Source organism: Muntiacus reevesi, chromosome 6 (genome assembly GCF_963930625.1).
Source record: "Muntiacus reevesi chromosome 6, mMunRee1.1, whole genome shotgun sequence".
Taxonomy (NCBI): domain Eukaryota; kingdom Metazoa; phylum Chordata; class Mammalia; order Artiodactyla; family Cervidae; genus Muntiacus; species Muntiacus reevesi.
Window position 1 is genome coordinate 73,337,097 of NC_089254.1, and position 23,949 is coordinate 73,361,045.

General features: G+C 43.2%; 1 protein-coding gene across 2 annotated transcripts in view; it reads right to left on the minus strand.

The window, feature by feature from the left end:
* Positions 1–23,949, minus strand: part of BLVRA (biliverdin reductase A) — a 49,549-nt gene that overhangs the window by 15,167 nt on the left and 10,433 nt on the right. For both annotated transcript variants that reach the window (XM_065938745.1, XM_065938746.1), the window contains exons 2-4: positions 19,150–19,182; positions 4,849–4,970; positions 1,761–1,880 (exon numbers count right to left, since the gene is read on the minus strand). In XM_065938745.1, coding sequence (XP_065794817.1) covers positions 1,761–1,880; positions 4,849–4,970; positions 19,150–19,161 — 254 coding nt within the window. In that variant the 5' untranslated portion in view covers positions 19,162–19,182. The remainder of the gene's footprint in view (positions 1–1,760; positions 1,881–4,848; positions 4,971–19,149; positions 19,183–23,949) is intronic.

Here is a 23,949-nt window from a genome sequence, read left to right on the forward strand (position 1 = left end):
CTTTCTTGCTTTTTTGATGATCCAACGGATATTGGCAATTTGATCTCTGGTTCCTCTGCCTTTTCTAAATCTAGCTTGAACATCTGGAAGTTCACAGTTCACATACTGTTGAAGCCTGGCTTGGAGAATTTTGAGCACTACTTTACTAGCTTTTGAGATGAGCGCAATTGTGTGGTAGTCTGAACATTCTTCAGCATTGCCTTTCTTTGAGGTTGGAATGAAAACTCACCTTTTCTAGTCCTGTGGCTACTGCTGCGTTTTCCAAATTTGCTGGCATATTGAGTGCAGCACTTTCACGGCATCATGTTTTAGGATTTGAAATAGCTCAACTGGAATCCTATCACCTCTACTAGCTCCATTACCACATGAGAGCTATAAATAAAGACTACAAAACTATGGCAGCCCGCTCTGTCTGAGGCAATTGGAAAACATTTCACTAAGGCTCTGAACTGGGTCTTGAAGTGTAAACAGGCATTTTCCAGGTGCCAGGGGATGAGGGTGTTTCACGATGAGCAGCACAGGCAGGGGCTTGGGCATTTATGGGGCTTTGTCCATTGAGACATGGTGTGAATTTCAGCATTTCTGTGTGGCAGGGGAGGGGAGGGAGAGAGAAACGAGGTCCTAAGAGGAGCTGGGAGTCTGATGTAAAGGAAGGACCCAGAGTGCTATGCTCAGAAGTCTGGCTTTTATGCTCCAGATATTCTAGGGGACAAACATTGATAAGTATGGGAATTATATGATTACTTCGTTCAGGTCTTCTCTGGTGCCAGAAAGGGGATCCACATAAAGGTGCTCTGTCCACATTTAGAGTGAGTGTGATAAAGAGAGAGCAGCTGACTTCTGGGCAACCACACTGTGGAAGTAGCTGTAGTTTAATGTCAGGACCTAAACAGAAAGCTGAGCTCCAGGGGCAGGTGGCAATGCCTTGTCAGCTGCCAGGTCTTCCATGGGGCTCTTCCTTCCAGGCTCCATTCCACCAAATGCCTGGAGAGCTCTAAGTTTTGCATTCAAAGGTGGAGCAGGGGGTAGGGTATGTGTGGGGGAAACATTTCATTTCTCTCTATGAATATAATGCGACCTCCCCAATCTTAGGCCACCACTATTTCCTTAATCATCTCATGGCAAAAAACACTTCCTATTAAAGAAGTCCTAGAGATATTCTCAGAGAGATTTCACGTTGTCTAAAGTGCAAAGGATAAAATGTTGGAAGCTGAAAGAACTATGGCATTTCTCCAAGACACAAAAAAGACACTGGCTGCATATCCTAAGTTATACACTGAGAAGAAGGCAAATGTTGGTCGCTCAGTCATGTCTGACTCTGCGGCTGGTGGACTATAGCCTGCCAGGCTCCTCTGTCCATGGAATTCTCCAGGCCAGAATACTGGAGTGGGTACCCTTTCCCTTCTCCAGATCTTCCCAATCAGGGATCGAACCCAGGTCTCCCACATTGTAGGCAGATTCTAAGAAGGCAGATTCAAAGAAGAGTAGTCAAACTACTCTCAATAAATTTTTTACAATGAAATAAAGCACTTTAATTCTTAATGTGTCTAATGTTTTAAATTATGGTGAATTAAATATTAGTTCTACTATATTTTTCATGTCCTTATACCTTTATAACCCATAGTGAGAGTTAACATTTTGATGACAATTTTTTAAAGTCCTGGATCCATCCCCCTGATTATTAAGATCCCTGTGTAAGATGTCAGCCCAGGTATTTTCACTGTCCTGTACTACTGTGCAAGGTGAGGACTTCAACTCACCTGATGTAGTGTTCGTGGCTGGAGCTCTCACTGCAGATAAAAGCAACCTCGACCTCTTGACTGGAAAGAGCATCTTCCAGAGAAATTTGCGGCACCTCATCAATGCTCCCCAGCTCTCGTCTGTTTGAGAAGGACAGACAAGTGGGACTCAAAGCAGGCAGAACATCGGCTGACAATAAATGAGTGCCATCCTGCTCCCCAGCTCCCAACAATGTCCTGGTGATCAGTTTTTGGAAATGAAGAAAGCAGTTTCTCCCATCTCATTTCCAGGGCACTTCCAGCACAGAGTAAGAAACAGAACCTCCAGCACAGAGTGAGGAATCGGGGAACTGGCATTGAGTCCTGCTACCACTGCTAACAGCCTGTACGACCTGGGAGCCTTTGAATTTATGTCATCTCTAAAATAAAAAGAACAGATCTCCTGTTATCTCATAAGAAGTAATCTCTACAGTCACTGCCAGCTCCAAGCACTTGGCCACACACTAGGACTACCAAACCTAGTAGTAGTAGGTCCAGATCCAAGACTCTAACACCTCTGAGGGGCGCAGTGCTATGGGGCTTTGAGCTCCTCCACGGACATCACGGCCTTGTGTCCGTCAAGCAGAAGGCGGGCGTCACTGCCTCCTTTATAGCAGAGCTGACGAAGCCCAGAGAGGCAGGGCCTCCACAGCTAACTGGTAGTAGGGGAAGGACAGGAGCCTGAACCTTCTGACTCCCACACAGTAAGAAGGACCCCGGCTTTAGAACAGCTGAGAGTCCTGGCTGCCCTGGGGCTGAGGCTGGAGTAGAGGAGCAGTCCTCCAACAAAGGTTGTCACAGAGGAAACGGGGCAGCTGGCAGGAGGCTTGGGGCAGCGCAGAGCCCCCTTAAGTGGCAGCAGCCAGAGGGCAGCTGGGGGAGTTTGGCTGCTGAAGAACATCCTGGTAGGTTCTTTCCTGTGGGGGCCACCCATCTGCACTGCTTGGTCTGACCAATGCCTCCCGCTTGCCTCCCTGTGCCTTTCCAGTAGGGAAGATGTGGTGAAGAGGAAAAGTTAAAATTTTACATAACCTCCGGCTTGTTCTGCCCCTGTAACTCAGCTTGCTCCTTGCAAAGTCTGGATCACGTAGGTCACGTAGTCTCAGAAAGACAACACCAGGACCTGGAGCTTATCTCACTCACCCTTGTCCTGCTCTTTGCAACTGCCCAGCCCTGCCAACCTGCTTAATCATGCCTGTCCATGTAAAGGTCTGGCATCCCCCTCCCCATCTTGACTGCTGTTCCCATGCTAATGAAACCCCTTAAACCAGCCAAGTAGCAGCCAGAATTGCCCACTATAGTCTGTCTATAAAAACTCTGTAACCCCTTTGCTCAGGGCTCAGAGCTTAGAGTGTTAACTCCTCTGGGCCCACCAGCATAATAAACTTGAGTTCTCCAATTCTCCAAGTATGGTGCTGGGTTTCTCGATTACTGGATTCTGCAACAGTGGGGCATGAACTAAAGTCTTCAGCTTCTAGCAAGCTCGGTCTGACAGAGGGAGGAAGAGACTACATAACCACAACACAAGACTAACAGGAGGTGGGGTCTTCCCTGGTGGTTCAGTGGTTAAACCTCCGTGTTTCCAATGCAGGGGGCACGGGTTTGATGCCTGGTTGGGGAACTAAGATCCCACATGCCGTGCAACATGGCCAAATAAAAATAACCGGAGGGATGCTGTGCCAGGGTGCAAGTGGGAGATTCCAGGAAGGCAAGGAACACCCAATTCAGGGTTTCAGAAGAGGGTTCCTGGGGAGGTGACAGGTCTCAGCAGGTAGGTTGTGAGGAACAGAGCATGTGGCAAGGGGACAGTGTGGTAACAGCAGGCGGCTGGTAAAACGAGAGGAAGGGAGGGTGAGCTGGCCATCCTATGGGACCTGGGTAGGTTAGGCATAGCACCAGCTGGCAGAGGAAGGCTGATGGGGAAGCAGAAGCCCCCCCTGCAGCCCGGAGCCCTTGTACATGAGACTCCAGATGCAGGCAGGGGAGCAGGAGAAGGAACAGTACTGCTAATCGTGACATCAAGTCTCCCATCTGTGCTGCTCCCTTAGAATCCTCCTGGGAGGGGAAGACTGACCAAGGGCAGGTGGCCAGCACTTCTGGGTTGCCTCTGTGCCCCCAAATTCACTTTAAGTCCTTAAGGAAGGGCTAGGTTCTGAGACAGGCAAACGAGAAGAAAGCAGGTCCCATAAATTAAAATATGAAAGAACCTCTACATGGACCATCATGATGGTCACTTATGCTCATCTAAGTACTGACATTTAGGTGATTTCTCTAAAACACTAAGAAGCAGAGACCTGCCTGACTTGCTCTCTGCCTCAATGCCTGGGCTGATACAGGGCCCACCTCCGGTTCACAATGACTGCTGATAACTGACGTTACATGGTGTGAGTTTTGTAAGTAGTGTGTGTGGAAGTGGTGGGAGTCAAGGAGGAGCTGAGGGTGAGTAAGGGAAGAAGAAAAGCAGTCAAAGTTAGGTTTTGGCTGAGTTACAGGAGATAAATGATAATCTCTACAAGCAGGGTTCAGAATTATCATAGGGGAAATGAATACATGGTGTTTAAAAGCCGGGCTTTGGAATCAGATAGACGTGCGCTATTGTTCAGTTCTTCAATTTTTCCAGCTGTGTGACATCAGGCAAATTACTTAACCTCTCTGTGGTTCAGCTTCTGTATCTGTCAAGTAGGTTGATATTGGCATTGAGGTCAAATAACTGGTCAGGCTTACAAAGCCCAGGGCCCTGGGAAGGCTGTCATGGTTAACTGATGGAACACACCTCAAGCCTTCTTTCAGGCCAACCCACGTGTGTTCACTGTGCCCCTCCTGTCACCGTCAGGCCCGGTGCTCGCCTCCCCCGCCTCAGCCTTTGCAGTCCCCTATAGGATGACTCACTGCACATCCCGGTTGCAGGGCCAGCACTCTTTAGTTCCCAGACCTGTCTGAGATCTTGTGGGGCTGCCCCTGCACAGTTCCCTGGAATGACCCCTGAGCTGGCTTGCTCTCTCTGGGGTCTGGAGAACCCTAATCCATGCACCCAGCTCCTGGGGAATTACAGGGCATAAAGCAAAGCCACCTGGACACGAAGCCAATCAGGTTCAGGAATGCCGAGGAAGCATGTGGATTCCGCAGGTCCCGGATCCGTACAGAGCCGGCTCTGCCGACGCCGACCACCACCACCCCAAACTTCCTCTCGGGCTGAAACACACAGGATCAAGGTGGGGCTTAAAAATGGTCCAGGGTCATACTTACAATGTTTAACTTGAGTATTTGTGTCCCCCCCCACCCCTGCCGTGTATAGATACTGAGCTTGTTTGGCTTGAGTACAATATCAACTGAAAAGACCAAATATTTTTCATTCTGACAAAATTTAAAATCCAACAAACATTTATCAAAATCTAAAAGAACACCCCCCAAACAAAACAGTCTGCGTAGATAGCATAGAACAGCAAAACAGACACGTGGGCAAGACCAGTGAGGGACCAGACAAGCCAGCCAGGAGCCAACACGGATCACAGAAGCCACAGCAGGGGAAGGAGAATGAGACTCCCTGAAATGCAGGGATGGAGAGAAGTCAGCTCCCCCCAAAATATTTCTATGGCTGCTCTGACCTGTGTTATCCATGGAAAAGGCTCTTTGCACACTTGGCCCTCCACCCACTTCTACTGCCTCCTCCCCGCTAATGAGAGATCTTCATCTTGAAGCTGCACCCAGCCCTAGTCTGGTACCTCTGTCCTCCCTCTCTCTCTCCTCCAGTGGACGTGCAAATCTGATGCAGCGGAGAGTCATACAGAAGTGACAGTGCTCAGTGAGATTCAGGGGAGAGGGCACATGGACACATGGTGACCTTATTCAGACCCCTCACCACCCTGGCTTTCTGGGTTCCAACTAATGTCACTCTCACCCTACTGTAAGAGCTTACTCATTATTTGGGTACAATGCATATAGTATTAGAATAAAAAATCAACTCAAGTTTTCCAAGTTATATAACAACTTACTATAATCTAAACTGATAAAAATTCTCTCTATATATAAACCTCAAACCCAGTTCTTCTTGGATGCCTCCATGCACAGAAATTCGAATGTCCCCCTTAGATTCCCCTCTCCTTCACCTTTGTCATCTGGTGTCACCATTTCCTACAGTTTGCCCCCCTTCCTGCATCCACTGCTCTAGTCTTAGCTCAGGACTTCTTTGCCTCCTGCCTAATGATCTGATAAATCCCTCCCCCCCTCCCCGGTCTCACCCTTCCCATGGGTGTTACCCCAGCCTGCCAGAGCAGATGCTTCAGATGAAAACTAAGTCCTTCCCCTGATGAAAGCTCTTCATTTTCCCAACTGTTACAGACTGAATGACTGCTTCCCTCAAAAGGCATATTGGGATCCCTGTCCCCCAATATGATGGCAGTAGGGGGTGGAGCCTCTGGGTAATCAGGGTGAGATGAAGTCATGAGGGAAGAGCCCCCATGAATGGGGTTGGTACTTTTCTAAGAGTCACAAGACAGCTTGACTCCTCTCCCTGCTCTCTGCCCACGTGAGGACACGATGAGGAGTCAGCAGTCTGCAGCCCATAAAGGGGGCCCCCCCATATCTCAGCCGATCTCAGACTTCTAGACTCCGAACTTCATGAGAATTTCTGTGGCACTGTTCAGCAGCCCAAACCGTGAGACAGTTTGTAAGAAAACAGTTGAAGGGGAAAAAAAATCCAAGTCCATGTTTTCTACCAAACACGAGTCCTTCCACAACCCAGCACCGGCCTGCTTCTCCAGCACCGCCTTTCAGTCACCTCCTCCACGTGTAACTTTAGGTTTCCGACCTTCCAACACAGGACTCTTTCTTCCCTCTGAGTCTTTGCAAATTCTGTTCTCTTTGCCTGGAAGGAGCTTCTCCCTACCGTCCACAGGGGGATGCCTTCAAAGCTTTTAAGACTTGGGCATCTTAAACCTTATGAAGCCTTTCCTGATGCTATCAGCTAGATTTTTTTTTTTTTTGCATATAATAAAGATCACCCATTTTGTGTACAGTTCTATGGGTTCTGACCAACATACACTTACATTACCACAATCAAGATAGAGAATAGTTCTATCACCTCCTCCAAAATTACCTGTACCCCTTTGCAGTCAACTGTTTCCCCTGCCAGGCAACCATCAATCAACTTGTCTACCATCCCAGTAGTTTTGCCTTTTCTAGAATATCATAAAAATGAAATCACAATATGCAGTCTTTTGGGTCTGGTTTTCACTTAAAACAATGTGTTCTTTATCTATTTTGTTACATGTATCAATCATTTCTTTTTATTACTGAGTACTAGTCATAATAGCTTGTTTATCCATTTGGTACCTGAAGAATATGCTGCTGCTGGTTCAGATGAATTCATAATTTATTCAATTATGAATAAAGCTGCTATAGACAGTCATGTCCTGCTTTGAGTTCTCATTTAGCTTGGGTAAATACCTGGGTATGAGTCTGCTGTGTCATAGGGCAAGTATAGGCTTAACTTTATGAGAAACTGCCAAACTGTTTTTTTCCAAAGTGTACCTTTATACCTATACTGTTTTGCATTCTTGTCACTGATGTCTGAAAGGTCCAGTGGTTCTGCATTCTCGCCAGCACCTGGTATCATCAGGTCTTCTCCTTTTTTTATTTTAGCCATTATAATAGGTGTGTTGTGGTCTCTCACTGAGGTTTCTATTTGCAGTTCAATAATGACTAATGATGTTGAGCACTGTTTCACGTGTTTATTTGCCGTCTATAAATCTTCACTGGTAAGGTGTCTGATCATTTCACAGGCTGTATCAACTATGTACAACTAGGCAGGGGTATGCCAGGCCTGTCTTTAAATATACTGGGTCCTTAAACCCAGCTCACGGGTCATCTTCTCTGGAAGCCATCAAGCTTTTTTGTTTTGTTTTATTTGCATACAATATCCAATTGTCCTAATATCATTTATTGAGAAAGACCAACCTTTTTTTATTGAAATGCCTTTGTACCTTGGTGGAAGCTGTCTTGATTACTATAGTTTTTTTTTTTTTTTTTCATTTATTTTTATTAGTTGGAGGCTAATTACTTTACAATATTGTAGTGGTTTTTGTCATGAATTGACATGAATCAGCCATAGTTTTATGGTAAGTATGGAAGTCCATCACTGTGAATTGTCTTTTTCAAAATTCTAGTTCTCCTGCCTTTACATATAAATTTTAGAATCAATTACTAGATAAACAAAACGAAATAAAATAAAAATTCCTGCCAGAATTTTGAGTGGGATTATATTGAATTTATGGATAAGTTTGAGGAAAAAACCCAACATCTTCAGTAAAATGAATCTTCTAATCCATGAATATGGCATAAATATACATTTATTTAGGTCCTTGATTTCTTTCATTCTGTCATTTTCAGTGGATAGATTCTGCACCCATTTTGTTAAGTTTATATTTAAATTTTTATGATTTTTAGTGCTGTTATAAATTTTATTTATAAATGAAAATACTCTTTACCTTCCATTTCCAATTTCATTGTGAGAATATAGACATACAACTGATTTCTGTATGCTGACTTGGCATCTTGCAATCTTGCTGAACTCACTTATTACTTCTAGCAGTTTTTTTGTAATTCTACTAGATTTTCCACATAGATCATAGAGTCAGATGTAACTAGAGATGATTTTACTTCCAATCTGTATGTGCTTTGCTCATTTTTCTTGCCTGACTGCACTGGGTGGGTATGATTTTGAACAGGAGCAGTAAGAGAGGACAATCTTGCTTACCTTTTAATCTTCAGGGACATAATTTGTTCTTTCACCATGGGGAATGATCTTGGCTATAGATTTTTATGTAGATATCCTTTTTCAGGATGTGGATATTTCCATTTATTCATATTTTGCTTACATTTTAAAACCATAAATGGTCTAACTTTGTCAAGTGTTTTTTCTGTGTCTGTTGAGATGATCATGTGATATTTTTCTTCTTAAGGTCTGTTGATACAATGACACCTTTCATTCCTAGGATAAACCTCACTTGGTCATAATGTATTATCCTTTACATATACTGTTGATTCTATTTGCTAAAATCTTATTTTAAATGTTTGCATCTGTGTTCATGAGAGTTGTTGTTCAGTCGCTGAGTCATGACTGAGATAACATTATGCCATTTCAAACTAAGAACCTTACAACAGTATACTTCCACTTCCTCTCTCCTTGACTTTGTACTACTGTTGTTACATAACTTATAAACTGCTCAAGGTACCAGTCAGGATTCAGTAATGTGTTCTAAGCACAGAGTTTTAACATGGGGAATCAGAGGTTTACATCACCATTTCAACCACTGGGGAGCTAAATCCAGAGAAGCCATCACTGACCATCTCCTACTGCAATCAACCAAGTGATTCTCAAGAGTTTGCCTGGAAGCCAAGACCTCAGGAGAGCATCTGCAGCCTAAAGCTTGGAAGAGCAACTGTGCCCTCTGAATAAATTTCTTTCTTCAGCCTCCAAATCTCCCGAGAGCGCCTCTTACTGGCCAAATTCACACATGAAATGGAACTTTGGGAAATGTAGTTCTAAGCTTGTGGCCACAATGCCCAACTGACAACAGGCCGTTTAGCCCAGTTAGTGCCTTCTGGGTTACAAGTCTAGCTTTTAATTTTTATTTTTGATAGTCTCATACACAAAAAGCAGAAGGGCAGTCTTTAGAGAAATCTGTACTGAGTAGCCAAAATACACATCTGATCAAATATTTGCTTTTTCTTTTACTCAGAAAAGGAAACAAGCAATTTCCTTATGAGGCTGATCAAATATTTGTTTCTTCTTTCACTCAGAAAAGGAAACAAGCAATCTCCTTATGAGGCTGAATATTTATGGCATTCCTAAGATTAACTACTAAATTACTACATTACAGAAAATAATGAGGATCATAGGTTTCTATTAGCTTTAAGAGAGGAATGAGGATAAGAAACAGCTTCCTTATTTTAAGAAGCCAAGTCACTTTTTCCATTTTAATAATTAATGATATGTACACACTTGTAAACCTGGCTTGCATAGTGTCTGGCTGAAAGTGCTTTCAAATTTGGTTTAGACAACATTCCCTTGCAAAACTGATAACAAGGGACAAGATACGTGTGAAAATGCTGACATATTAACAACTGAGTTCCTCGTTGGGAAAGAACTTCATTTTTGAGAAAAATGACTTTGCTAGACCATTTCACCTATGTCTGTTCATTTTACATGAGGCATCAAGGCATATTCTGAAAGGAAACTGCAAATTAAACAGATGAAGGCTTCTGGTTTCCCACTTCACACGTAAGGAGCTTGAAAGTTGCCGCTCTACCCTGACAAATAAACAGCTAAACAGCCTGAAAAACGGACTAAAACTAACTCCTCTAGAATCCTTAAGAGAGGTGAGAACATGAGGCAAACTGCTGCCCCCACGACTGGAGAAACAGAGGGACTAATGCAGAGAATAACTTGGCGGAGAAGAGACTCAAGAGTGGAAACCACAGCAGGAACCAGTAGGAAAGCCTGAACGGTGACAGATGAGTGACCGGGGGCTCAGTGTGGACAACTCTGAGACCTAAAAACTCCAGAGGAACCCAGTCACAGGACGACCCTCTCAATTTCGTGACATTTACCTCCAGGAGCTTGACCAGGTTCTCACAGTAAATACTGGAGACATTTCCTCTCAGGTTTCCAACAAGACTGGGTAAAAGCATCACTCTTGAAATATACCAGGGCTTAGTACTTCCTAAGGAGACTGTCCTCACAGGAAACTAGTTAACCAGACCCTAACCTGCTGGGGTATTATTAGACCCTAACTGACTGGAGGGTAGGGAAAAACAGCTGACCCTTGAACAACATGGGTTTGAACAGTGCTTGTATGTAGACTTTTTTCAATACTAAATTATCACTGTACTAGATCATCTGGTTGAATCTGTGGATGCAGAATTCTGGATATGGAGGAATTGTGTGTATGGAGGGTGGACTATGAGTTATAGGCAGATTTTCAACTATACAGATAGTCAGCATCTCTAACCCTGCTACTGTTCAAGGGTCAACCGTACAAAACTCCAGGCTACTCTAGAATTCCATGTGGGAGAAGGGAGACCCCCAACTCTAGCCCACTCTAGCCATATTCCCCTACCTAAGAGGGGAAGAAAAATAAACTGAAAAATACGTCTATGGTTCACAGTACAGAGCCACAGGCTCACCAGAAGACTGAGACTCCATCATGGGACTGTAGAATGTGTCCCCTCCCCCTACACCTCCCCACCATGTGAGGCCCATTTAAAGCAGTTCCTTTCATATGATACATCATGTCTGGAGATCAAGAAAAAACGACAAGCCATAACAAGACAAAAAACACAATCTGAACAAAGACAGAAGCATCAAAACCAGACATAACAGGAGTGTTGAAATTACTGAGACTGGGAATTTAAAACAACTGTGATTACTATGATAAGGATCTAATGGATAAAATAGAAAACATCTAAGAACAGATGAGCAATGTAAGAAATTGAGAGGAATCCTGAGAAAGAATGAAAAAGAAATGCTAGAGATCAAACACAATGTAACAGAAATGAAGAATGCCTTTTATGGGCTTATTAGTAGACTAGACACGGCACCAGAAAGAATCCCTAAAACTGAGGATATCTCAATAGTAAGCCCCCAAAACTTGAAAAGCAAAGAGAACAGAGACTTAAAAAAGAAGAGAATGTCCAAGGACTGTGGGTCAACTACAAATGGTGTAACACACATGCCATGAGAACACCAGAAAGAGAGAAAAGGACACAGGATATATTTGAAATAATAATGACTAAGAATTTCCTTAAACTAATGTCAGATACCAAACCACAGATCTAGGAAGTTCAGAGAACACCAAACAGGATAAATGCCCTGTCCCCAAAAAATGATGTTTAGGCATATCATTTTCAAATTACAGAAGAGCAAAGATAAAGAAAAAAAAATCCTGAAAGAAGCCAGAGGGGGTAATAAAAAAACCTTGCCTACAGAACAAAGATAAAAATTATATCCAACTTCTCCTCAACAACCATACAAGCAAGGAGAGTGGACTGAAAGATTTCATGCATCAAGAAGAAAAAACTTACCAACCTAGAAATCTGTACCCTGTGAAGTTACCCTTCCAAAGTGAAGAAGAAATAAAGACTTTCTCAGACAAATGAAAATTTGAGGGAATTTGTTGTAGTAGACCTACCTTGCAGGAAATATTAAAAGAATTTCTTTAGAGAGAAGAAAAATATTACAGGTGAGAAACTCAGATCTACCTAAAGAAAGGAAGATGGACTAAGTGAAGGTAAAATACAAACTTTACTTTTCTTATTCTTAATTGATCTAGATAAAATAATAACAGCAACAAAGTACTGAATTATTTATGCTTATGTATATATTTATGTTTATGTAAATGCATATACATAAGTGAAATAAAAGACAACACTGATCCACAGGACAAGAAGAAGGGACGGGATTATTGTTATTTTACAGTACTCACACTACCTGTGAAGTGGTACAGTTATTATTGGAAAGTGGATTTGAATTAGTTGTAAATGTATATCGCACGCTCTGGTACAACCAACAAAAAAAGTTTAAAAAGTGAAGTATAACCAATATGCTAAGAAAAAAGAGAATATGGAGCCATATAAAATACTCAGTTTAAATCACAAGAGGCAGAAGAAGAGTGGAAGGCAAAAATAGGACCAAAGAACAAAGTCAATGAATAGAACACAATAACAAATATTAATCCACCTGTATCAGCAATCACTTTGAATGTTAATGGTCTAAATGCATCAGTTAAAAGATAAAGACTGTTGGAGGGGACCAAAAATCAAGACTCAACTTTATGTTGCCTATAAGAATCCACTTTAAATATAAAGACACATATGGATTAAAAGTAAATGGATGGAGACAAATATACCATGCTAACATTATAAACAAAAGAAAGCAGAAGTATCTATGTTAACTGCAAGGGCATTCCATAACAAGGTCCAACATGTGTGCACCTAACAACAGGGTTCCAAACTACATTAGATAAAATCTGAACGAACTGTGAAGAGAAATAGATGAATCCAAAATCACAGCTGCATCACACTCCAACACCCCTCTAACATAAACGGACAGACTGAACAGGCAGAAAAATCAGGAAGGACACGTTCGCACTCAACACTACCCATCAACTGGACAGAACTGACATCGGCAGTCCGCTTTGCCCAGCAGCAGCAGGATGCACATTCTTCTCAGGCATACACGAAACATTCACCAAGACAGGCCACATTCTGGGTTATAAAATACACCTCCGCAAGTTTAAAAAAACATAAATCATACAGTGTCCGATCTGAGACCACAAAGGAATTAAAACTAGAAATCAGTAACAGAACGATAACTGGAAAATCTCCAAATATAAGGAGACTAAACCTTGTGGCTCAGCTGGTAAAGAATCCACCTGCAATGCGGGAGACCTGGGTTCAATCCCTGGGTTGGGAAGATCCCCTGGAGAAGGGAAAGGCTACCCACTCCAGTATTCTGGTGTGGAGAATTCCATGGACTGTAGAGTCCATGGGGTCACAAAGAGTGGGACAATGCTAAAAAAAAAACAAAAAAACAAGTCAAAGAGATGGCTAAACTCTTCTGCAATTTAGTAGCTAAAACTTTCAGGGTGAGAACCTGCAGAAAGCAGAGAAAATGGGAGGAAAGAGTAGAAAGGGGAATGTGTATGTAGATTATGAGGAGGCTGAAGTATGGAGAGAAAGGAAATGGTGAGATATGCCCAGCGGAGGGGTGGGCAACAGGTTTCTAGAATGTCTAAAATTCCATTTCAGTTGTCTCACTGTGCCCGGCTGTCTTGAACTTCTGATAAAATGCACTATATATCCAGCCCTGTAGAGGTGCCATTTTAACGAACAAAGGAACAGGAATAGCTTCAAGACAGCAGAACAGGGACAGACAGAACAGCAAAGTGACTCAAAAACTTAATTGGGGACCAACTTATCGTCACAAAGTGAGCCTGCTCTCCCTGTCTTGGATGCAGAGAAGCTAAGTGTTTGGAGCTAGAGATCAGATGATGGGATTCTGAGATTAAGAACATATGCTCTGCCAACTCAGAAAAAAAAATTTTTGTTTTGAGATAAGGAGGGTAGAAGAAAATGTAAAATCACCATGGAACTTCAAGGTGGGAGGTATGAGGGCAAGTGCTGGGTTCCCACTCGAGGAACGGGCATGATGATTGCAAACCAATCAGGAAGGACAATCTAATGTTTTTCACTCATTTACAAGAATCAGTAAGTTTGACCTCACATTGGCTGGCATGGGAAAACAGGCATATTCATATGTTGCGGGAGGATGAGGAGAACAGGCAACCTTTATGGAGAGCAGCTTGGAAATATTTAACATGCAAATATTCTTTGTTGGGGATGGGGGGGAATTCATTTTCAAAGCACATAAATAAGTGAAATGACTCAGGTTTATTGCAGCCTTGCTTGTAACAGAAAAAGACTGAATATAAAGTACATGTTGTTAATAGCAGGCTGGTTAGATAATTATGGAATACTTTGAAAATGGAATGCTACATAACTGTAAAAAAAAGAACAAGGAAGTTTTTTATGTATTGGAAGGGACTGATCTCCAAGACACAGTGTTGGGTGAGAAAAGAAAAATACAGACCAGTGTAAGATGTGTGCTCTAGTTTATGTTAAAAAACAACAACAAAAAAAGGAGGGTGGGGCAATGGCTGAAGGAAAAAAAATAGTTGTATATGTTTTGACTCTCTCTGGAAGAACAGACAAGAAACCAGCAAGGGTGGCTGCCTTGGGGCATGAGAATAGAGTATCTGGGAGAGAAGAGGACTTCTCAGGATAAAGTGTTTGTATGAAATTCTTTAAAATTTTGAATCATGTGAATGTATGCTATCCAAAATACAAACACTTAAGATAGATGTAAAAATCTGAGGAATGCTCTGAGTAGACGAGAACGCTACAGTTTGTACAGAGTTGGACTTACACCCTGCTCCCTGCTGTGCCCCCACTACAGAGCTGGGTGTCCTCTGCTGTCTGCCCTCCAGGACACTCTGCTCCTGATGGTGCCCACTGCCCCCAAATCAGCCGACACCCCACAACTCCAAGCTGCGTCTGCTCTCCCCACTCACCCTTCCAGCTCAGCTGTAATCTGGGTTTCCCTACCAAACCTCTCTGCCTCATTACAGGTCATCTCAGATCTTCGCCAAATTCAAGGGCTTTCCCTAGGCTGCATTCTCCTGGACCTCACTCCTGTTTGATACTTGAGGGGACCTTCTTAAAATTCACTCCTTCCCTGTCTTCCCTCACCTCCCAGCAAGATTGCCTTTTCACCCTTCACCGCTTTCCCTCTTCATCCTGCACCCTGGCAGTGCACATTCCCCCATGCTCAACCCTGTCCCCCTGGTCTTCTCTCCTCCCTGTATTCCCCGAGTAGGGGAGGGGTGCCTCTCATTCTTAAGGTTTCCAAGACCACCGTTGTGCTGAAGGCTCCAACATCGTGCACGGTGAGCTGTCCTCTCCTCCAAGCTCCAGACCCAGGAAGGAATGCCAACTGGGCACTTCCACCTGGCCATCCCACCCTGACCTGGATCCTCATGTTCTGTGCTAGACTCCAACCACCAGCCTCACTTGACAGACTGTGCTCTGAACTTCCGGGCAAAGGCCAGGGGCTCCGCAAATTCTATCAGGCACCCAGCATGATGTGCTTGAAATCCTGGGAGTCTTTGCTGCCTCGGACAAATCCTCCGAGACCAAAGGGCTGACTGCAGCTGAGAACCTGCTCCTCCCTCCCCGCTCCAGCCAGCCTCAAGTCACTGCAGGTTTCTCTTCCTCTGCATTTTCACTGATCCACCCAAGCTCTGGATTGCTGTACACGATGACCAGACAGTCTCTGAATCATCCCATCATTGAGTCAACTGCCACTCAGCGAGAACACATGGTGCATGGTGTTTAAGGCACCAGGTCAGATGCTGTGGGGATGCTAAGATGAAGGAGGCACGCGGACAGCTCTACCCAAGTCAGAGAATGGAAGGTCACAAAAAAAATGATCATTAAAGGGCTATGGAAATTCACACAAGGGAGGTATCACTTCCAGAGAGAGAGAGAGAGAGAGAGCTCTGAGACGTTTTACCGGAGCAGTGAGGGCCATGTCAGGCTGCCCAGGGATTAGACAGGAAATGGAAGTGAGAAGGGGGTCACAGGGTCATAGTAAAGGCAGAAGAGAAGGCAGGCTAGTTAAAGGGGGTCCCATGGTCTGGGAATATTTTTAAAAGGTTGAGAGAGAAAAGCCACCAAAGAAGGAAAGTCAAAATTATAGAACAGAAGGGGTGGTTGATGATTGACAGAGCTATTACTGAGCCAGGCTCTATGAGCTTAATATGAGTGCAAAGTTTCTACTCTTTCTGCACAATTTCCAAGACCATGAGCATTAGAGCAAGTCATGGGGCCTTCGGATAAGAGGGCAGAGGCACCAGAAAATGGTTAACAGAGGTCAACCCTGGGGTAGGGGAGGCTGGGGTGATGAGGTAGTGAGGAGACTCACTTTTTGACTATTTAACATTTTGTAGCTTTTGAGTTTTGTTCTAGGTCTGTGTATTGACACTACTACCAAAATAAATTTTTTTGAAAAAACTTGTTTTTTGTTTTACACGTATATACATTCTTTTTTTATATTCTTTTCTATTATGGTTTACCACAGGAGATTGGATGTAGTTCCCTGTGCTATACATTAGGACCTTGTTGTTTATCCATTCTAAATGTAATAGTTTGCCTCTACCAACCCCAAACTCCCAGTCCCTCTCTCCCTCCCCACTGCCCCCTTGGCAACCAGAAGTATGTTCTCCATGTCAGTGAGTCTCTTTTTGTTTTGTAGATAGGCTCATTTCTGCCATATTTTAGATTTCACATACAAGTGATATCATATGTGTCTTTCTCTTTCTGATTTACTTCACTTTAGTATGACAATCTCTAGTTGTGTCTATGTTGCGGCAATGGCGTTATTTCCTCCTCCTTCTGGCTGAGTAGTATTCCACTGTATGCATGTACCACGTCTTCTTTATCCATTCATCTGTCAATGGACATTTAGGCTGCTTCCATGTTGTGGCTATTGTGAACAGTGCTGCTATGATCATAGAGGTACCTGTTTCTTTTAGAATTATATTTGAAAACTACTTTTTAAAGATGAATTTCAGTATAATGCTAGGAAGACTACAGCAGTTCAACAACCCCCCCCTCTGAAGGGGATGAGAAAATAGGATTACAGTAGCTTGAGAAGACCTCAGGCGTTGTTTCGTTCTGAAAAAGTAAAAACTAAAGCAGTTGGAAATGCTGATGGGAAAGAACTAGTAGAAACAAGCTGAACAATGCAGCTGGTCAAAGAGGAATTCAGACAGGTGGTACGGAACCTGCACAGGCAGCAGAGTCTTCAGTTCTGAGTGTGGACAAACAGTGTTCCTTGTCATGCCAGTAGACAAAGGATGTTGAGGCCACCAAGCCAGCAGCCTCTGAAGCTACCCACAATGGTGCCCCCGCAGGACGGGAAGGAGTAGGATACTGGTCTGGGATAGCTAAGGTGCATATCAAAAGAATGATTTCAATAATCCTAGACTCTTGCATCATCTCATACACACAAAAGTGATAAATTCATTAATTTGAGATAATTGTTTTCCTTTAATTAATAGTAATCTTTTGATTACTTTCCAACTACCTGTTTTTTTGTTTTTTGTGTTTGTTTGCAAAAACTTCTATATATCCTTGGCACATCCCTTACCTCTTTAGAGCAGTCCCTCAGAGCTATAACAGAAGCTGTAGCCCAGGCTTAAGTTCTCAGTAAGTTTTCCCATAAAACATAATTCTCGACTTTGCATTTTTTTCAATTGACCCACATTCACAAGAAATATCTGGGATGCGATGTAGTAGGTCCTTTCCTGAAGTTTCATCCCCCTTTCTTCTTCCCAGATCCAGCTCTGGGATAGAGGAGAAGATGCTCTAGCTGAGCCTGATTAGTCTAAGCTAGGTGGCAAAATCCTGGCTCCTCTGACACAGTAATTGGTCCAGGAATGGGCATGTGACCCAGATCTGGCCAATGAGGCCTAAAAAGGCACTTGGTGGAACTTCAAGAAAGGAGGCTCCCACTCTTCTGGGAGAGCTGCAGGAATCCATCTTTCTCCCACTCAGAGTGAATGAGGATGCATGTAGCCCCAACCGCTGCTGGCAGCCATCCTATAACCATGAGGGCCACTATCTCCCAGATGAAGCCAACACCTGGATGAGAGCAAAGAGATGAAAAGATCTTGGATCTTTGTTGAGATGGCTGAGCCACTGGATCAACCTGCTCTGGAGCCTGCCCTCCATCTGGACTTCCAGCACAGAAACCACATTGAATTGGGATTTTCTTTACTCGCAGTCTGGAACTCTCTCACTGATAAACAAACCTTCCTCTAGGAAGAAAAACAAGACAGATGGGGAGGCAGAAATTGACAGAGATGATGTCTGATGGTTCCAATTTTTCTCCACAAAGTAAAAGGTGATCAGAAGCTAAGAGTAAAGTAAAAGGTGATCAGAAACTAAGAGTAAAGTAAAAGGTGATCAGAAGCTAAGAGTGAAGAAGGAGCTGGGAGGAGTGAGGAAGCCCAGACCTGGCTATTCAGGGCAGAGGGAAAGAGAGCTGTCTGGGGGCCAAGGAGGGGGCCTGGTGGGCATGCTGAGTACCCAGATGAGGGTTTTGAGAAGTTTGTCAGCTGCAAACTGTGCATGAAACTGTGCCACTCACCCAAGACCACCATCCTCTGGGCATGGCCTCTAGGCTGGCCATGCAGGATCAGGAGGACAAGCGGAAAGGAGCTGGGAGCATGAGCACAGTCACAGTGGAAGAGAGGACTCCAGGGCCTAGGCTGGACCTGAAGGAAGTGAAAGCAGAAGGCGCTGATTGGCCAGGAAAAAAACAAAGGTACAAAGAAACAAGGCAGCTCGCTGGATTGCAGAACAGGTTCAGTGGAAGTGAGAATCCAAGGAGCTGATGCAGAGGAAGATCCTCATAAGCAGAGTTAATTGTCCCCAGAATGACATTAGGGCCCAGCAGCTGCCACGCTCCATTGTAGCCCGCTCCACCCCAGCCCACGAGTGTTGTTTCAGGATTAACTGAGGTAGATAAATTCTAATCTAACTGAAGCTGGACAGGCACAGATAAGAGCTCAGAGGGGCCGAATTCTTCCCGTATCACCGGAGCCGTGTGCGTGGCAGGATGCAGGGGACATGTTTTCAAGTTTGTGCTGATGTTTCCAAAGCTCTGGAGGGGAAGACGCTCTGTGAAGGAGAAGTGAAGCATTCTGCAAGAAAAGCACCCTTAAATCGGTCCTCTTAGAGAACTCACCTCTGTGTTCATCTTGGTCTCTTTCTGTAGAAGCTGTGAAAACAAAAGCAGAGTTTCAGGACCTTGGTGGCACTCGCCCCCAGCTCTGTGCAGACACCCTCCTTGATCACCTCCCTTCTCCCCCACTTCCAGTCCAATTGGCTCCATCTCCCTCAATGCCTTCGTCACCTGTGCCATCCAGTGAGGGGACCCAGGTGTCTGATCTGAGGCAGGTACTCACTGGCTCCCCTGGGACATCACACCAGTACTGTTTCTCTAAAGGATACTGCCAACCTCTAAGGTTTTCTCCTATACTGCAAGGGATGCCTCTGTGTACTTTAAAGAATGATGCATTTCCCAAAGGTGGGGCTTGGAGAAGGTAGCTTCATGTCTACCCTTCTTTTATGAGGACAAACAAGGCAGTAAGGAATATATACCTTCTTTTTTCCCTCCTCGCTGAGTTTCTCAGGGACTTGAATATGTTAAAGAATCAGGACTGATGCATACACACTACTATGTATAAGACAGATAACTACTAAGGACCTATTGTATAGCCCAGGAAACTCTACTCAACATTCTGTAGTGACTTATATGAGAAAAGAATCTAAAAAAGAGTGGATATATGTGTACATATATTAATAGATTCACTTTGCTGTACACTTGAAACTAATACAATATTGTAAATGAACTATACTCCAATAAAAGTTAAAAAAAAATAGTTTAGTGGGCTACTCTGAAGCCTTGACATTAAGGAGGAGGAAGAAGGGAGGAGACAGGTGAGCAAGAGTCACAGGGAATAAGGAAAGAAAAAGAGAAGATGAGGGGAAACAAGAGAGAGAAGGGAAAGAAATAAGGAACTTGTGCAGAATAACGGGGTTCCAAAGTTTGGGGGTTCGAAACTTTGTTGCGTGTTTAATGGACTCCTGGGGCTGCCTGTTGGAAATGTGCTTTTCTGGGTTGCACCCCCAGAGTTTCTACAGGGGAGGGAGGCTAAGAGTGCATTTTCGATAGGCATCTAGGAGACTATGCTCAGATGGTCAGAGAACCACTCTTGGAGAATCACTAGAATTGAGAGTAGAACAGATGGGTCCCAAAGAGTGAACTTTCTCATTCATTTTCAGAGCAGTTAGAATTTTCACTTTTAACTAAGATGGTGAGTGAGGGTGGGGGGACAGAAGTGATGGAGAAGGGACTTAGGAAGCTTCTCTAGCCCTTCCACCTGGGGTGAGGGGTTGTCCGGGATGCCAACAAAAAGGATGCTCCTGAGGAGCTGAGAAGGGGAAGGGGAAGGAGAGCCCTCCAGGGCCTCCAGAAAGGAAAGCTGAGGTAGCCACTGTCCTTGGACCAGTCCTGCATTTGATTTTATTCTCTTTCAGAATATAAGAAGGGTTATGCATAGTGAAATGAACTGACTAGCAACAGCAAAAATAATACCCGTCTTTAAAGCCTTGACTCCTGGCAATCCTCAGATCACCTAGGCTGTGTGTTGAAAATAACTGGTTTTCAGTAATTCCCTTCTGAAAATAACAAGTTTTCAGTAATTCCCTTCCCTCCTCCCTTCCTCTTCCTCCTTCCTGCTTTGACAGTGGGTCTCAAGCTAGTCAGCACACATGTTGTCTCTCCTTTGGCCATACGGAAGCTTTTCAAGTTTCCTGGAAAATTTGAACAGAGGAACTTCTTAGAAATCAGACCCTAAAAAGCAGAGAGTGAGTGATAAAGAGGGTGAGCTTTCTTCTCAGGTCCTCGGGATTCAGTATGGGTGTGATGTCTTCTTGTTCATAAAATACCTCCAAAGAATAACCAAGACACTGATGGCAAAGCCAGAAAAAGCCATAACTAACTCAAGGACGTGTGCAGGGCAATGGTCTAGACTACAGGGGCTCCCGGAGGAGCCCGCCCCACACAGAGCCCTCTCCATCACGCTATGGCAAGTTACTTATACTGTTGAGAATGTTAGTGTGAGTGTCCCTTGGGGCTTACATGTGGGTGGGGAAGTCAGATAACAAAACACGAGGAGGTGGATAACAGTTGTGAGACGACTGGGTCAGCTACTTTATCTACATGAACCTAATCTTTGAAAACTGACAAAAAGACCAATAATATTAACTCCATTTTACATATGAGGGACCTGAAGTTCAGGGTAGGTTAAAGCACTTGGCCTCACGGTCATCGTGTTGTGATTCTGAGCTGTAACTTTCAGCTTCCTGGCTCTGGAGCCAAACACAGAATGCTCCAGAGACCTTTCCAGGGCTGTCTGACACTCAGCCAGAGAGCTGTTATGATAAACAAGAGATATAGGGTTTGACCTGGCTTCAGTCATGGACTACTCAAGTGACCGGGGTCAAACAGGTTCCCCATATGTAGGCTGAATGGCTGGACTTCATCTCTAAGGTCTCTTCTAGCTCTGCGATGCTCTGATTCCCCAAAAAGGAAAATCTGGTGACTCCTGAAACAGTGCTCAACCTCAGTTGTGAAATGACTTTACCCAGATGTTTTATCAGACTGACAAAGATCAGAATGTTTGCCACAGAGGGTTAGTCAAATATCTTTGATTTTTTTTTTTTTTTGCCATGCCTTGCAGCTTGCAGGATCTTAGTTCCCCAACCAGAGATTGAACCCAGGGCCCCAGCAGTGAAAGTGCGGAGTCCTAACCACTAGATCACCAGCAAATTCCTTAACATCACTAGGGAACTATAGATAGGTATCTCCACAGACAGCAGTTTAGCAACATCTATTAACATTCCAAATGTGAGCAAATGAACTCTGACCTAGCAATTCTACTGCTCCCTCCTTTTTTTTAATTACAATTTTTTTTTCAAGATTTAATAGTTAACTTACAATGTTGTGTTAGTTTAAGATGCACAGCAAAGTGATTCATTATATATATATATCACACACACACATACATAATTTATATGTAATAGCCAAAACATGAAGGAACCTAAATGTTCATCAACAGAGGAATGGATAAAGAAGATGAGGACATATACAATGGAATAGTACTCAGCCATAACAAGAATTGAAATAATGCCATTTGCAGCAACATGAATGGACCCAGAGATTTTCATATTAAGTGAAGTAAGTCAAACAGAGAAAAATAAATACCATATAATATCATTTATATGTGGAATCTAAAAAATGATATGTGAACTTATTTACAAAACAGAAAAAAAAAACCTCAGAAATAGATTCACAGACACAGGAAACAAGCTTACAGTTACCAAAGGGGAAAGAGGGTGAGGGATAAATCGGCAGTTTGGGATTAACACATACACACTCCTATATATGAAACAGATAAATAAAGACTTACCGTATAGCATGGAGAACTATATTCCATATTTTGTAATAACTATTGCTTTCTATTTCTGTCTCTTGACCCCAAACCACCATTTCAGGAGAAATCATTAAATTGCCCCGAGTCCTTTGTCCTTTTTTTTCTTGAACTCTTTATTTTATATTGAAATATAGCTGATTAACAATGTTGTGATGGTTTCAGGTGGACACCAAAGGGTGAATCCTTTGTTCTTGTAGAAATACTACTATTGCTTGCCTTCCCTTTCTAGTAAGAACTTCCAGAAAAGCTTTCCTACAAAAAGCCTATTTTCCTATTAAAAGTCTAAAACATTACTTACGAACTTTACTGCCTTCCCACAGGATCTGGGCAAAGCAAAACAAAATAGAAACAATTTGCAGAGCTACACATGCATGAGAAAGAACCCCCCCTGGAAATCCCACCACCCTAGGCACCAGGGGTCTACTACCAAGGATGAATTGTATTATCAATTACAAAGCACAGGCAGCAGGAGTATCCTGGACAGATTCTTTCCATTCTCCTCCTCCAAGTCTCAACTTCCTTTGTAATAAGATGGCACAGTTGGGGGAAGCGCAGCCCCAGGCCACTTTTTAACATCTGCCCTGCCCATTTTCCCCACTGTCCTGCCAAGACCATTACAGTCTGAACAGAACCCAAGGAGGACTTTATCCTATATTTTAACATATTCTAAAAGTTCTAAGACCTAACCCTATAACAAGCAGATTTACTTTTTTTTGTACTCTTTTATTTTTATTGGAGTGTAGTTGATCTACACTGTTGTGTTAGTTTCAGGGGTACAGTAAAGTGTATCAGTTATAGACATACAGATATGCATTCTTTTTCAGATTCTTTACCTGTGTACATTATTACAGAATATTATTACTCTACAGAGTAGAGTTCCCTGTGCTATACAGTAGGTCCTTGTTGGTTAGCTATCTTATAGTAGTAGTGTGTGTATTTCATGTATGTTAATCCCAGGCTCCTAATTTATCCCTTCCCCCCAACATTTTCCCTTTGGTAACTCTAAGTTTGTTCTAGAAATTTGTGAGTCTGTTTCTGTTTTATAAATAAGTTTATTTGTATCCTTTTTAATATGAGAGATGAGATGGTTCTATGGTATCACTGACTCAAGTCAACATAAGTTTTGAGCAAACTCCAGGAGATGGTGAAAAACAGGTAAGCCTGGTGTGCTGCAGTCCATGGGGTCGCAGAGTCAGACCACTTAGTGACTGAACAGCAACATCCTTTTTAAAATTAGATTACACATGAGTGATACCATATTATATTTGTCTTTCTCTGACTTACTTCACTTAGTATCATAATCTCTAGGGCCACTCATGTTGCTGCAAATGGCACTATTTTATTCTTTTTTATGGTTGAATAATATTACATTGGCTATATGTACCACATCTTTTTTATCCTTTCCCCTGTTTAGATTGCTTCTATGTCTTAGCTATTGTAAATAGTGCTGCAAAAATCATTGGGGTGCAAGATTTACTTTTGTTTGA